Source organism: Jaculus jaculus, chromosome 10, assembly GCF_020740685.1.
Source record: "Jaculus jaculus isolate mJacJac1 chromosome 10, mJacJac1.mat.Y.cur, whole genome shotgun sequence".
NCBI lineage: Eukaryota > Metazoa > Chordata > Mammalia > Rodentia > Dipodidae > Jaculus > Jaculus jaculus.
Window position 1 is genome coordinate 16,075,149 of NC_059111.1, and position 16,844 is coordinate 16,091,992.

The 16,844-nt window shown below is 46.7% G+C and overlaps 1 protein-coding gene across 1 annotated transcript; it reads left to right on the forward strand.

Moving 5' to 3' along the window:
* Nucleotides 1-1,958: 1,958 nt before the first annotated feature.
* Spesp1 (sperm equatorial segment protein 1) lies at nt 1,959-3,514 on the forward strand. The gene is made up of 2 exons (XM_045160625.1): nt 1,959-1,968; nt 2,124-3,514. The coding sequence occupies exons 1-2, from the start codon at nt 1,959-1,961 to the stop codon at nt 3,512-3,514; spliced, it is 1,401 nt and encodes a 466-aa protein (XP_045016560.1).
* The last annotated feature ends 13,330 nt before the right edge of the window (nt 3,515-16,844 follow it).

Below are 16,844 nucleotides of genomic sequence, written 5' to 3' on the forward strand. Positions count from 1 at the left end.
GTAGACATTCCTGCCTTTACCTTCGGGGCCCCGTCACCCTAACTGCCTAACAAAGCTACCCGATTCCCTCTCACATTCAAAAATAAATTAAGGAAATAAAGAAATACTTGAATCTTGGGCTGGAGAGATGGTTTAGCGGTTAAGCACTTGCCCTTGAAGCCTAAGGACCCTGGTTTGAGGCTCAATTCCCCAGGACCCACGTAAGCGAGGTATACAAGGTGGCACATGCATCTGGAGTTTGTTTGCTGTGGGAAGAGGCCCTGGTGCGCCCATTCTCTCTCTTTTTATCTGCCTCTTTCTCCGTCTATCTGTCACTCTCAACTAAGAAAATAAAAATAAATTAAAAAAAAAAGAATATTTAAATCTTAAAGAGCAAATGTAGCTTTTAATGGCTGACTGTATTAAATGATTGGTGTTCATCACAATCATCATATTGTGAGTCCATCCACCAAATACACCAGATGTAAATAATCAAAAGAGAATAAATAATAGCAAAGTAAAATAACTTGGAAGTGATAGGTTTTGAATATTTCCTTTTTGGCGGGGGGTGGTTGAGGTAGGGTCTCGCTGTCGCCCAGGCTGACCTGGAGTTCACTATTTAGTCTTCAGGCTGGCCTCAAACTGACAGTGATCATACTTTGGTCTCCCGAGTCCTGGGATTAGAGGCATGCACCACCAAGCCCAGCTATTTCCTTCTTATAATTGCAAATACAGGTGAATTTTTTAATATTTTATTTTTATTTACTTATTTGAGGGAGAGAGAAAGGGAGGGAAGGAAGGAGGGACAGAAAGAGGCAGATAGAGAGAATGGGTGCACCAGGGCCTCCAGCCACTTGAAACGAACTCCTGATGCATGTACCACTTTGTGCATCTGGCTTACATGGGCCCTGGGGAATTGAATCTGGGTCCTTAGGCTTCACAGGAAAGCACCTTAACCACTAAGCATCTCCCTAGCCCCAGATTTTTGTTTGTGTGGGGTGTGATGTGAGTGCGTACATGTATGTGTGTAGATGCAAGCACCCCATGCGCATGACTGTGAGCTGTGGCCAGAGAACATTGAGTGCCCTGCTTTTGCGTTCATGCATGTGCTTCTCTCCTGGACAGGAGACTTCCTCACCCTCACCAGCTGTCGTCGGTCAGCCCCACCAGTCCTCTGGTCTCTGCTCCCATGGACTGGGGTCACTGGTGTTGGGGCCATGGTCCACCTTTTCTGTGGGTTCTGGGGAGTTGAACTTGGTCTACAGCCTCCATAGCCCTCATGCTTCAGTGGCAAGCTCTCTTACCTCCTGAGGCATCCCTCCAGCCCCATGTTTGTTTAGCATACAGCTCACAAAATTTCCAAAAATTTAATCGTTGGCTCCAGAGAACCAATATGGGCTCATTCCAGCACCCTACAGGGTTAGAGGACAGGACCAGGAATTTTGATTTAGGGCTGGAGAGATGGCTTAGGTGGTTAAAGCATTTGTCTTCAAAGCCTAAGGACCTAGGCTCAATTCCCAGAGCCACATAAGCCAGATGCACATGGTGGCACATGCATCTGAAGTTCATTTGCAGTGGTTAGAGGCCCTGTATGCCCATTCTCTCTCTCTCTTCCCTATCATAAATAAATAAAAATGAGGGCTGGAGGAGATGGCTTAGTGGTTAAGGTGCTTGCTTGCGAAGGCTATGGACCCAGGTTCAGTTCCACAGGACCCACATAAGCCAGATGCACAAGGTGGTGTGAGTCTGGAGTTCATTTGCAGTGGCTGGAGGCCCTGGCCTGCCCATTCTCTTTCTTTCTCTCCCTTCATTCCTCTCAAATAAATAATAAAATTTAAAAAGTAAATAAGAATGAAAAAATATTTTTAAAAAGAATTTTGGTTAATTAGTTACCTATTGAACAATAAATTATCATATGGGAAAATGAACATCTAGTAAGATGCAGAAAATTGTATTAATTTGCAACTTTTACCCTAGTCATGCGTGCAGGTTTGGTTTCAAGTGAAAGCTGGCCTGTGTTCATATGCTTTGCTCTTGGGTCATTTTAGTTTTATGTGATGGCTTAGGAGAGAAATGGAGACTAGAGGATTCTGTCCTGTGTCCTAGGTAGTAAATGCTACTGTTTATCTGATTTTCCCTCTTAGCCTTAACTGTATCTCCTGCTGAAGAAGAGAACTTGAATCATTATGTCCAAGTCCTACAGAAGCTCATACAAAGTGTTCCCACGGGAGATCCTGCCCAAGAGAAAGGGTTAGCGTCCCCCGTCACCACTGATGCCAAAGGCTCCCCGGCCTCGCCGTCTTCACCGTCTGAGCTCACCAGCGAACCTGCCACGGCACTGCCATCTGAGCTCACCAGCGAACCTGCCACGGCACTGCCATCTGAGCTCACCAGCGAACCTGCCACGGCACCGTCGTCTGAGCTCACCAGCGAACCTGCCACGGCACCGTCGTCTGAGCTCACCAGCGAACCTGCCGCGACATCGCCGTCTTCACCCTCGGAGCTCACCAGTGAACCTGCCGCGACATCGCCGTCTTCACCCTCGGAGCTCACCAGTGAACCTGCCGCGACATCGCCGTCTTCACCCTCGGAGCTCACCAGTGAACCTGCCGCGACATCGCCGTCTTCACCCTCGGAGCTCACCAGTGAACCTGCCGCGGCTTCGTCTTCCCTGTCTGAGCTCATCAGTGAACCTGCCGCGGCTTCCGAGCCCAGCGACCCCGGCGCGGACTTGGCGGGCCTGAGCTTGGGCCCGGGCAGCGGGGCGCCCCCTACCAGAGGCCGGAGGAAGCGCACCAGCACGGCCTTCTGGTCCATCAAGCCCAACAACGTCTCGGTGGTCCTGCGCGCCGAGGAGCCGTACATTGAGAAGGAGGAGCCCGAGCCCGAGCCCGAGCCCGAGCCCGAGCCCCAGCCCCGTGTGACCCCGAGGTCGCCGCGCGTCCGCTTGCCGTCCCCGCCGAGAGGGCGGATCACCATTAGCACCAGGAGCACGCACGTGGACATCTCCACCGAGGCCGAGGATGTCCCCCAGCTGTCGGGCGTGGCGGTGGGGGCGGGCTACGGAGAGCCCTTTGAACGCCACCCCCAGAGTCCGAGCAACAGCGACATCCTGCGGAAGATCGCGGCCCTCAACGCGCAGATCAAGCGCGGGCCAGTCCGGGACCGCGACAACCCCAGGTACCGGAAGTACATCGAGGCCTCCCGCGACCACCTGAAGCGGAGCCTGGCGCTGGCGGCGGCCGCGGAGCACCGGCTGCAGAAGATGTACCGGTCGCACGTGTTTTCAGAGGCGCCATCTAGTCACGATATCGATGACATTGAAACTGTTATTAACATGCTGTACAATTCCAGGTCGAAATTGCCAGATTATCTAGATACCAAGTATATTCCATCAGAGATGAAAGAAAGGGCTTCGACAGTAGTTCTGATATTGAAGAGAACATTATGTTTAGGTCAAGTAGAAACCCAGAGTCTCATTAGGAAGTTATTAAGAAATAATATGAAAATTTTGAACCTCCTCGATATTACATGACAAAAGTAACTTTTCTCCGGAAGATGAGCAAATGTGATTTCAAACATCACACACACTACTTTCTAGTATGCCTTGGTGGAGTTTTTATATGTCGTACATTATAAACTATTTTCATATGCACTGAAAACACAGTAACTTAAAATAAAAATTTGGTTCGTGAGTTTGTAGTTTTTTTCTCATTAATTTTAAAAGTTGTAAAGCCCTGACCTTTCAAAAAAAAAATGCTTTGATTTTACTTGAACAGATTAGCTAATTTCACCCATCTTTTTTATTTTGGTGGTTGTTTTTGTTTTTTCAAGGTAGGGTCTCACTAGCCCAGGCTGACCTGGAATTCACTATAGAGTCTCAGGGTGGCCTCCAACTAACGGCAATCCTCCTACCTCTGCCTCCCGAGGGCTGGGATTAAAGGCGTGTGCCACCACGCCTGGCTAATTTCACCCATTTTAAAAGTTAAGAAACTGGTTTTCACTCTCTGATGGAGCGAGTTTTAAACAATTATGTAAGCAGACGTACAGGCGTGCAGTGTGTAGTGCACCATTGGAGAGCCGAGTCTTCTGTCCATGTGGCACGCTCCAGGCTTGTGCCAGAGCCACCCTCATCCAGATTCCCCCTGTGTCCTCTGGAGGGATGTGACATGCCGAGACACAGCCTGTCCTTTGCTGTCACCGGCTTTGGACTCATCAGAGAGAGACCATGACCCGCATTTGTAACATCATCCTCACTTCCTCAGTTTGCATGTATACTTTCACGCTGAGGCTGTGCAGACCCTTTGATTTAGACTATGATGGCACCATTAAAGTTAGCTGTGTAACAGTATAACTAAGATGCAGGCAAAACTGTCTCATGATTTGACCAGTATGATATTCAAGTTGATTGACTTAGGAGTCATCCATCAAGCCAGTCATTTATAGATAAAAAAAGATTTATTGACCTTCAATTGGAAAAATTGCTAGGCTTTAAGGGTATAATAAAGACCTATTTCATTTTGTCTTTATAAAAGATACTTTTTAAATTTATTTGAGAGAGGAAGAGACATACACACAGAGAGAAAATGGATGCACCAGGGCTTCTTGCCACTGCAAATAAATGCATGTACCACTGTGTATATCTGTCTGGGGAATTGAGCCCAAGCCATCAGACTTTGCAAGCAAGTGCCTTTAACTGCTTAGCCATCTCTTCAGCTCTTATTTTGTCTTTGAGACTACGTTGTAACAGGCAAAATGGACACTGGACAAATATAAGTGATAAAAAAATTTTCATTTGGGACAAGTTGTTATGAAGGTAAGCTATTTGACACACACACAAAAAAAAAAAAAAAGAAGAAGAAAGAAAGAAAATGGCATTTAAGGAAAGGTCTGAAAGATGAGGATGAACTTGGGAGGAAGAGGGCAGTCCAGACAGAGTGCATAGCGCGAGTGGCTGCTGTGAGTTCAGGAGGAGCACGGCAGGCCCGGGAAGTACCTGGAGTACCAAAAGGCTGGGAGGAACATTCCAAGGTGGACTGGTCACACATACAAGGTCAGAAGAGAGCTTGCAAACCTTAAAGTGCAGAGGAACATTTTAGCCTTCACCCTTTAATCAACGAGGAACAGTTTATGGATTTTTTTTTCAAGGTAAAGTCTTGCTGTAGCCCAGTCTAACCTGAAATTCACTCTATAGCCTCAGGGTGGCCTTGATCTCATGGTGATCCTCCTACCTTGGCCTCCCAAATGCTGAGATTAAAGGCGTGCGCCACCACGCCTGGCTTAATTGGTGGACTTCAAGCAAAGGACTGGTATGATCAAGTTTGTGTCAGATGTATATGGCTGGAGTTTTAGAGGTAAGCAAGAACAGATGGGCTCTATGTGCAGGCCAGAGTTTGCATGGATTAGATGGAAGAACTGGCAGTTAAGATGTAGAATCAGGGCTGGAGGGATGGCTTAGCAGTTAAGGTGTTTGTTTGCCTACAAAGCCAAAGGGTCCCGGTTCGATTCCCCAGGACCCACTTAAGCCAGATGCACAAGGTGGCACATGCATCTGGAGTTCATTCGCAGTGGCTGGAAGCCCTGGTGTGCCCATTCTCTCTCTCTCTCTTTCCGTCTGTCTACCTTTCTCTCTGTCTTTCTCAAATAATAAATAAAATATTTTTCTTAAAAGAGGTAGAATCAGAGGCAGGTGTGGTGGTGGCGTACACCTTTAATCCCAGCACTCAGGAGGCAGAGGTAGGAGGATCACCGTGAGTTCAAGGCCACCCTGAGACTGCATAGTGAATTCCAAGTCAGCCTGGACTAGAGTGAGATCTTACATTTAAAAAAAAAAAAAAAAAAAAGGCAGAATCAGCGGGCTGGGAAGATGGCTTAGCAATTAAAGCACTTGCCTGCAAAGCCAAAGGACCCAGGACATAACGCCATATTCATAAGTTAGTGTGTGCATCTGGAGTTTGTGGTGGTTGGAGGCCCTAGTGCACCCATTTTCTCTCTCCCTCATAAATAAATAAATAAAGGTAGAATCAGGGACCTGGAGAGATAGCCCAAAACCCATGTAAAAAACTACCCCTAGTGGTGCATGCTTGTGGTCTTAGTGCTGGTGTGTGTGTGTGGGGGGGTGAATCCTGGAGCTCACTGCAGCAGTCTAGCCAAAGGGTGCACCATGTTCGTTCCTGAGGGTGATGCTTACTTAAGGTGGTCCTCTGGCTTCCCCTGCATGCACACATGCACACATGTGCGCGCACACATACACAGAAACAAGAAAGCTAAGAGTCACCAGAACTTGGTGGCTGAATGCATATGTGTGATGGCAGGAGTCACACCAATAGAAGTTAATTCCACACAACTATGTTATAAATATGACAGGCAGTGCTGTCTTCTTCCATTAACAAAAAACTCCCTGCTTTTGTCTATTTATTTAGTAATTTATTTTATTTTATTATTCATTTATCTGAGAAAGAATGATAGAGAAAAAGAGACAGAGACAAATAGAGAATGGGCATGGCAGGGCCTTCAGCCACTGCAAATGTACTCCAGATACATGTGACACCTTGTGCATCTGGCTTACTTAAATTGTGGGGAATTGAACCTGGGTCCTTTGGCTTTGCAGGCAAATGCCTTAACTGCTAAGCCATCCCTCCATCCCTGGTCTTATTTACTTATTTATTTATTTTTATTTATTTGGGAGCAACAGAGAGAAAGAGGCAGAGAGAGAGAGAGAATGGGTGCGCCAGGGCCTCCAGCCACTGCAAATGAACTCCAGACATATGTGGCCCCTGTGCATCTGGCTAACATGAGCCCTGGGGAATCAAGCCTTGAATCAGGGTCCTTAGGCTTCACAGGCAAGCCCTTAACTGCTAAGCCATCTCTCCAGCCCCTTATTTATTGATTTATTTTTCTTCAATTTTTTTATTAACAACTTCCATGATTAAATACCCCATGGTGATACCCTCCATCCCCCCACTTTCTCCTTTGAATCTCCATTCTCCATCATATCTCCTCCCCCTCTCAATCAGTCTCTCTTATTTTGATGACATGATCTTTTCCTCCTATTATGATGATCTTGTGTAAGTAGTGTCAGGCACTGTGAGGTCATGGATATCCAGGCCATTTTGTGTCTGGGGGCCCCTTATTTATTTTTAAAGATGATTTTGCTATGAAAGATTTTAACTATTTTCAAAAATCATAGCATAATGAAACCATGTAGCCAGCCAACGCTGTGTACAGTTTTCTGCCAGTGAACAGTCTTCTGCCATCTAAACCTGCCCCACCCCCTTCCTGTAAATTGAATTAAGTCCCAAACACACTATTATGTAATCTCCAAATATAACCACGTAACGGTCTATGTGCTTTTTTTTTTTTTAAATTTTTATTGTTATTTATTTATTTGAGAGCGACAGACAGAGAGAGGAAGAGGCAGAGAAACAGAGAGAATGGGCGCACCAGGGCCTCCAGCCACTGCAAACGAACTCCAGACGCGTGCGCCCCCTTGTGCATCTGGCTAACGTGGGTCCTGGGGAATCGAGCCTCCAACCGGGATCCTTAGGCTTCACAGGCAAGCACTTAACCGCTAAGCCATCTCTCCAGCCCCTATGTGCTTTTTTAATGGTTTTTTTCAAGGTAGGCTCTTGCTCTATTCCAGACTAAGCTGGAATTCACTATGTAGTCTCAGGGTGGCCTCAAACTCACTGCAATCCTCCTACCTCTGCCTCCCGAGTGCTGGGATTAAAGGCATGCGCCACAATGCTCAGCAATATATGCTTTTTAAACACACTTAAAAATATATTTTATTTATTTGAGAGAAAGAGAGAATGAGCACGTCAGGGCCTCTAGTCACTGCATACGAACTCCAGACACATGTGCCCTCTTGTGCATCCATCTTGTGCTTATGTGTGTCCTGGGGAATCGAACCCGGGTCCTTAGGCTTCTCAGGCAAATGCCATAACTGCTAAGACATTTCCCCAATCTCCTTAAACACACTTTTAAAGTTATTTATTACAAGGTCATATGAAGTTAATGATTCTTCAAAAATATTTTATTTTTATGTATGTATTGGAGAGAGAGAGAGAATGGGCACACCAGAACCTCTAGCCACTGCAAATGAACTCCAGATGCATGTGCCACCATATGCATCTGACTTATGTGAGATCTGTTGAATAAACTTGGGTCCTTAGGCTTCACAGACAAGCACCTTAACTGCTAAGCATCTCTCCAGCCCCCTAATGATTCTTTTTTTTCTTTTTGGTTTTCTGAAGTAGGGTCTTACACTAGCTCAGACTGACCTGGAATTCACTATGTAGTCTCAGGCTGGCCTCGAACTCATGGCGATCCTCCTACCTCTGCCTCCCAAGTGCTAGGATTAAAGGCATGCGCCACCACACCCGGCCCTAATGATTCTTTAATATCAAATATCTACTCATTATTTAAATTTTAAAACTTATTAATTGGAAATTCAGTTTCTTTATATGAATCACATTGATATTGCTTGGCTTGACTCATGAATCTCTCTCTCTCTCTTTTTTTTTTTTTTTTTTTTTTCCAGTTTTTTAAGGTAGTGTCTAGCTCCAGTCCAGGCTGACCTGGAATTCACTATGTAATCTCAGGCTGGTCTCTGACTCAATGCAATTCTCCTACCTCTGCGTCATGTATTTCAATTCATAAGTCTTTTAATTTAAGAATTTTCATTCTACTTCTTTTTCTCCTTGAAGCTTATTTATTTAAATTTTCTTTTTTTTCCTTCTGTTTATATTTATTTATTTATTTGGGAGCAACAGACAAAGAAGGAGGCAGAGAAAGAGAGAGAATGGGTGCATCAGGGCCTCTGGCCATTGCAAACGAACTCCAGATACATGCATCACCTTGTGAATCTGGCTTACATGGGTCCTGGGGAATCGAGCCTTGAACTGGAGTCCTTAGGCTTCACAGGCAAGCGCTCAACTGCTAAGCCATCTCTCCAGCCCTTTTTCTTACATTTTTTTTAAAGGTAGGGTCTTTACCCCAGGCTGTCCTGGAACTCTTTTTATACTCCCAGGATGGCCTTGAACTCACAATAATCCTCCTACCTCTCTACCTCCCAAGTGCTGGCATTAAAGACATGCACCACCATGCCTGGACGATTTTAACTTTTTAATTGACAATTTTCATACATGTAAGTAATGTGGTTTGATCATAATACCCTCCAATGACCTTCTTTTGTCCCATCTCCCTTGTCCCCTTCCATTGAACCCCTTCTTTCCAACTAGTTCCTTGTCTAGTTTTTTATGAGAGAGAGAGAAATGACATGCCAGGGCTTCCAGCCACTGCAATTGAACTCCAGATGCACGTACCATCTTGTGTGTATGCGCCACCTTGCATGCTTGCATCATCTTGTGCATCTGGCTTACGTGGGATCTGGAGAGTAGAACATGGGTCCTTAGGCTTCACAGGCAAGCGCCTTAAATGCTAAGCCTTCTCTCCACCTCTGCTTCTGTTTTGATGTTGTCTTCCCCCTCATCTATCATCTATGATGGAATGTGAATGCCTGATATTGTGCGGGTAACAACAGCTGTGGTGAGGTGTGAATGCTGTAACCACTGAGCCTGGAGGACAGCGTTCCAAAACGCTGTCCTTTGGCTCTGATGTTCTTCCCAACACCTCTTCTACCTTGGTCCATTGGGGGACACCTGAGTCTACTGGGGGACATACATTCAAACTACCACACATGGGCACTGGGCCATCAGGCTTTGCAAGCCAGTGCCTTTAACTGCTGAGCCATCTCTCCAGCCTGCAAACTATTTGATAGTCTAACAATTTGAATTTCTTTTTTTTTTTTTTTGGTTTATTGTTTTCATTTATTTATTTTTTTAATTTTTTCTCAATTTTTATTAACATCTTCCATGATTATAAGAATATCCCATGGTAATACCCTCCCTACCCCCACTTTCCCCTTTGAAACTCCACTCTCCATCATACCCCCTCCCCATCTCAATCAGTCTCTCTTTTATTTTGATGTCATCATCTTTTCCTCCTCTTATGATGGTCTTGTGTAGGTAGTGTCAGGCACTGTGAGGTCATGGATATCCAGGCCATTTTATGTCTGGAGGGAGCACGTTGTAAGGAGTCCTACCCTTCCTTTGGCTCTTACATTCTTTCCGCCACCTCTTCCGCATTAGACCCTGAGCCTTGGAAGGTGTGATTGAGATGTTACTCAGTACTCCAGTCACTTCTTTCCAGCACCATGATACCTTCTGAGTTGTTCCAAGGTCACTGCCATCTGAAAAGAGAAGATTCTCTACCCAAAGTGATAGTAGCATTAATATAAGGGTATGAATATTAAGAGAAGTGCTTACTGAGCAGTTTGATAAGCATAGTGTATACATTTATCAGCAGATGTTACACTCCTAGGGCTCATGACTACCCCACTTTTAAGTTTTCAGTATCAGGGTTGTATTCTCTCCCATGGAGTGGGCCTCCAGTCCAATTACAGGGCAGTTGGTTTCCACCATGATAGACATGCCACTATTGCACCTCTTGGCTCATTTGGCCTGGCTGGCCAAATATAAGGCTTGCAGTGTGCACTGTTGAGTATCTTCACTGGTGGTATCTCTTGCTCTCATTGAACTACATGTAGAATGGCTTCTTCCAGCTTTCTGTCAGCTGGTCTACATGGAGGAGGTTATCAGCTCAGCTTCAGCAGGATTTCTCAGTGGCCTTGCAGCTGAGGCATGTGGAGTCTTCAGCAATAGGGTCTTACCATCTGTTCCTGGTGGGAAACCAAGGGCCTTGGCAATGGCCTGTAATGTTCTGGGAGTATCAGGGACCTCCCTGGCCCAATTTGAATCTCTCTCATGCTTTCCATTTCTCTCCTGATTGCATTTGTCTCATTTTGCTTTGCTGGTCTGAAGAACATTGATAAGAAAGTTGATGTGGGTTTTCTGGCGGGCCGGGGTCCACTGGAACCGGACCTGTGTAGCGTTTTAATTGTCACAGGGCTGTCACGAGTGAATTCAAATTCCTCCAACAAACAGCGTAAGTAAACAAATGCAGTTTTCTCAGCAGGAACCTTCAAGCGGGGGTCATTTACAATAACAAACATCCTAAGCCTTCAAGTTTAAGCCCAAAGTCTTTGGGAAATAACTGTTAAAGCTGAGAATATTTCTTAGGAGAACTCTCTGCCCTTTCTGGCAAATCACAATTACAGCAAATATTTGCAGAGCACCAGCTTGGCTCTGCGTGGTCCCATGTGCACTTACTCATTAGAAATGCCGTTTCATAACGGCAAGCAGAAAGAAGGATGCAATTTAATTTAAAATTTCCAGTTGCCTGCATATATATATATTTGCTGTTTGCCTCTTCCTAATCTGAATAAACAGAGGGTAACAAGTCCACCCGAGCTCGCCTTGTACAAAAGCCACTTGAGTCAACAACTTTATTACTTCAAATTTCTCCCAAGGTTTCTCATTAACTGCAGCTGAAACGTGCGGCCTCCGAGTTTAACTTGAATTATATGTCCACATTTCAGTGAAAGAATTTGCGGTTTGTAGTTTTTGTTATTGTTGGCATACAGAAATTTAGCTGCCATTCATTCTGTCATTTCCAAATACAATTTGTTTTTCTTGATTACTGTCCTCACTCCTATCTCCTGTTCCACTCCTTTTTTTTTTCTAATCCCCTCCCCCGCCCCCATCTGTTTTTGGTTTATAGTTTATAATTTCTATAGCTGAAGTGGTATTCATTGTTAGTTTTCTTCCATCCTTTCTTGCTTCCTCCCTTCCTTCCTTCCTTCCTTTCTCTCTCTCTCTCTCTCTCAATCTTTCTTTTTTTCTGATTTTTTGAGATAGGGTCTCACTCTAGCCCAGGATGACAGAACTCACTCTGTAGTCCCAGGTTGGCCTTGAACTCACAGTGATCCTCCTACCTCTGCCTCCCAAGTGCTGGGATTAAAGGCCTGTGCCACCACGCCACGTGTGTGTATGTTACTACAATTTATTACTCGTGTGGAGATTGGAGGACAATCTTGGTGTCATTCCCCAGGACCACCATCCATCTCTTGTGCTGGTGTCTCCCTGGCCTGGAGCTCACCAAATAGGCTAGACTGGCTGGCCAGTGAGGCCCAGGGATCTCCCTGTCTCTGCCTCCCCACCACTGGGATTATAGGCTCACACCATGCCCGGCATCTCCAGGTGGATCCTGGGGATCAAGCTCAGGTTCCCATGCTTGCGCGGGGAGCCCTTTACCCACTGAGCCTTCTTCCCGGCCCCCAAAGTGCCAACCTTCGCCCTCTCCAGGCCACCCAGACACTCCAACAGAGGAAGGTTGGTTGGGTTACTTCATTTTCTGTAATTGTCTAGGGGAGCAAGATAGGCCTCTGTATGTCATCAGTGGATAACTCCGCCCAAATGATTTTCTTCCACGTTTTATTTCTGGAAGGATCTGCTAGGATAGCATTTGAAGCATGGTTGCTTTGTTTGAGGAGACATAAATTACACAAAAATGAATATTTTCAAGAATTAGTTAGATATACTGAGAACTAGACCAATACACAAGTGGGTTCTAAAATAAACATACCTTTCTGTGAATTCATGGCTGGTGCTGAAAACCTAACCAAAAGCTTATGGCTGGGGAGGTCATAAACACCGAGAGGGAAACTACTGCTGTTGTCTGGATAAACGGATATACTCTGCCCACCAAACTGCCCTCTAAGAACTTATGTTTACGCCCATATGTTAATGCTGCTTCCACTTTTGGTTAGAGAAGCTTCTCTTTCTAGATGGTGGTGACCACTGGGGACACTCAAAACTCACCAAAGTGCTGACAAGTGACACTGGAGTGTTGAGCACTGAGACATCTCTATCACATGCTGCAAGGCTCAGGGACCGCTGCAGAAGAGGGCGGAAAGAATGTAAGAGCCAAAGGAAGGGAACGAGTGATACTGTCTTCCAGACACAAAGTGGCCTTGATATTCATGGCCTCACAGCGGCTGGCACTCCCTGCACAAGACCTTCATTGCATGAGGGAAGACATGATGACATCAAAACAGAGGAGAGACTAGTTGGAAAGAAGGGATTAACTGGAGAGGGCTGGGAGCTGGGAAAGGGAGGGTGGTGGGGGAGGTGATGACCATGGCGTGTAGCCTGTATGTATGGAGGTTGAAAATAAAAAGTTTTAAAAAAAAACCCTTTCTGTCATTCTAAAAAAATTATTTATCTATAGGGGCTGGAGAGATGGCTTAGTGGTTAAGCACTTGCCTGTGAAGCCTAAGGACCCCCATTCGAGGCTCAATTCCCCACTGCCCACATAAACCAGATGCACAAGATGGCACATGCATCTGGAGTTCATTTGCAGTGACTGGAAGCCCGGGAGTATTCTCTCTCTCTCACTTTCAAATAAACTTGTTGAAAATTTATTTATTTACAAGCAGAGAGCAGTAGAAGAGAGACAGAGAGAGAGGGAGAGGGAGAGAGAGAGACAGAGAGAGAGAGAGAGAGAGAGAGAGGGAGGGAGAGAATGGGGGTACTAGGACCTCAGGCCATTATAAATGAACTCCAGATGCAAACGCCACCTTGTGCATCTGGCTTTATGTAGGTCCTGGGGAATCGAACCCAATCCATCAGGCTTTGTAGGCAAGCACCTTAACCACTGAGCAACCTCTCCAGCCCCTTCCTATTATGATTCTCCCCCCAAACACAAAGTTGGAGATGATATGAAGACATTCTTGGTGTCAAGAGTTCTTGACCCTGAACCTAGCACTTGCTTTGTGTTGCCATTGCAGATTAGCTGGGGCAGCAGTTCAGGCAGAACCTAATGTACAAACTGTCTACCACCGATCCTTCAAGAAGGAAGAGGGACGTGGCCTCTCTAAGGGTCCCTACATGCAGGGAGGGTCCTGTGCCTGGGAATCCGTCTGGCTGGGACTCAGGCGAGCAGTACACAGTTGTGCGGCCCTGGCAACCCTCCCGCATCCATCACCTCGCCTCTGTGAACTGGGATAACCCTATCCTGTCCCTCGGTCACAGTTGTTGTCCCGGTGAAGATCGAACAGAAAACCGAAAGGACTTGTTTCTATGGGGCTGGAGCGAACCCTGCTGCAGACTGGGTGCCCGGGGCCTTCCCGCGGGGCCCTTTCAATCTCCGACCATCCTGGAGGGAATCTAGACCCTACAACCTCACCAGCCTGGGGACACAGAAGCGTGAACCCATTTTCTTCTGCGCAGTCGTGCTGTCCTTCCGCACCAGGCCTGGGGGAGGCCGGGGTGGGGGGGGGGAAACCCTGCCACTATGGGAAGTGCATTGGAGAGTGTCTTGGCTTGGGGATGGAGCAGGCAAAGAGGCGACACGTGCACGTCACCATCTTACTTGCAGTCACCTAGGAGCAGCTCTCCGTATCAGTCTCCCCCGTGTATGTGCATTTAAAGGTCAGCGCTGATCGCAAAACCGTTTTGAGTCAAGGGGATGAACTGGAGCATCAGGTACTGGCGTTCACTGACAGGCCCAGCCCGACTCAGCCAGACAGATGCCGGCGCCCAGCAGAGGGCGCTGCAGAACCACGGGTCTCGGGACATGCTTTGAGACCAGGGCAATGAGACAGGCGCTGGAGAGGTGTGAATGGAAGCCGGGATCGGCGGAGCCCCCCCCCCCCAACCTCCCCGTCCCAGACAGCACCCCCATCGTCCCTCTATCCCCCCAGGCTCAATCTCAGCAGCCGCAGGTTCATTTTCAAGATCCGAGCTTCTCCAGCTGCTAGCCAGGAGCTTACTAAATTCCGCCCCTTCGCCCCCAGGGCTGGTCTTCCTGTTCCCTCTGCCCTGGTTCAAAGCTTCTCGCTTCTTCTCCTGCAAGCTGGGGGTGAGTTGGAAAATCCTGGCTCCGGAGAGTTCATAGAGCCAGGCTCTGTCCTCCGTGGGTCAACTGTGCGAGTGTCCAGCATGCCGTGTGTGTCCATCTGGATGTTCCCTGGATGTCCAGGTGAGCACGTCTTCTATCAATGCGAAACAGAAGTATCTTTATGGCTGGCTGCCTTTGTTTTGTTCATTCTAAACCCGGACTTTATTTGACTCCGACCCGATTCTGACTCCTAATCCCTAACCCCAAACCTTAAACTCCAACCCTAACAGCCCTAAGCCCTAAATGCAATCCCTGAGCCCCTAAATCCAACCCTAACCCCTAAAACCCTAACTATAAACTCCAACCCATAACCCTTACCTCTACCTCCAACCCCAAACTCTAAAACTCTTTTTTAAAAAAGCCCTTGGGCTGGAGAGATGGTTTAGCTGTTAAGGCATGTGCCTGCAAAGCCAAAGGATCCCTGTTCGATTCTCCAGGACCCACATAAGCCAGATGCACAAGGGGGCACATGCATCTGGAGTTCATTTGCAGTGGCTGGAGGCCCTGGCGTGCCCATTCTCTCCCTCTCTTTCTCTCTCTCTGCCTCTAACCATAACCCAAATCCCTAACCCTAACACCTCAACCTCAAAACCCCAACTTCCAGTCTCCTCCCCTAACCCCAAACCTTAGCCCTAAATCCTAACTCCTAACCCCTAACCCTAACTCTCCAACATCCAGTCCCCCAAACACTTAACCCCCATTAAACCTAACTACCCTAACCCTCAGATCACTACTGCCGATTAATGTTGGAGTGAAAGTTTCAAATATTGTTTGCAGGATGGGCCAAACGGGTGCATGTGTGTGTTGGGGAGGGGGTGTCAATGACTAGACCCCAGGGTCTTTATTTATTATGTAAGACTGCCAGTCTTAAATCTGCTAAAGATTCAAATGAAAGACCCCACAAAAGCCTGAGGGTGGCCCAGAAGGACTGCAGAGACCACGGATGTAGAGAGATAAAATAATGGGTGCAGGGGGCTGAGGAGCACCTGCAGAGTCCATGACTAATATTCCCATGTGTAAAACTGTAAGGCCCCCAATTCTTCTGGGAACATCATTTTGGGGCCTCTCTCTCCTAATCAATCTCTAGACCCTGCTGTGGCTTCCTAAAGGCTTCTCAAACCCAGCCCCTTTGCCATTAGCTCGTTAATAACTTCTTTGGGGGGGGGGGTTGAGGTAGGGTCTCACTCTGGTCCAGGCTGACCTGGAATTAACCATATAGTCTCAGTGTGGCCTCGAACTCACGGCGATCCTTCTACCTCTGCCTTCCGAGTGCTGGGATTAAAGGCATGCACCATCAAACCCAGCTCATCTTTAATAACTTTTTAAATAATATTTTTATTTACAAGAAGAGAGAGAGAAAGAGAGAGAATGGGACTGCCAGGGCCTATAGTGGCTGCAAGTGAACTCCAGATGCATGTGCCACTTTGTACGTCTAGCTTTATATGGGTATTGGGGAACCGAACCCAGGTCTTTAGGCTTTGCAGGCAACTGCCTTAACCACAGAACCATCGCTCCAGCCCAAGAAGGTACTGGGAAGAGATTATGATCAAATTACATTACATTATCTTTTTTTCTTTTGAGGTAAGGTTCCACTGTAGCCCAAATTCACTATGTAGTCTCAGGCTGGCCTTGAACTTTTAGTCATCCTCCTACCTAGACATCCCAAGTGCTAGGACTAAAGGTGTGCACCTGGCTAGCATTTTTTTTTCTGGAACAAAAGCTTGCCTATGAGTCTTCCTGCCCCCAACCTTGCCCAACTCTGATCCATCCTACAACAAACTGATCCATCCTACAACAAACTCTGATCCATCCTACAACAAACTCTGACCCATCCTACAACAAACTGATCCATCCTACAACAAACTGATCCATCCTACAACAAACTCTGATCCATCCTACAACAAACTGATCCATCCTACAACAAACTCTGACCCATCCTACAACAAACTGATCCATCCTACAACAAACTCTGACCCATCCTACAACAAACTCTGATCCATCCT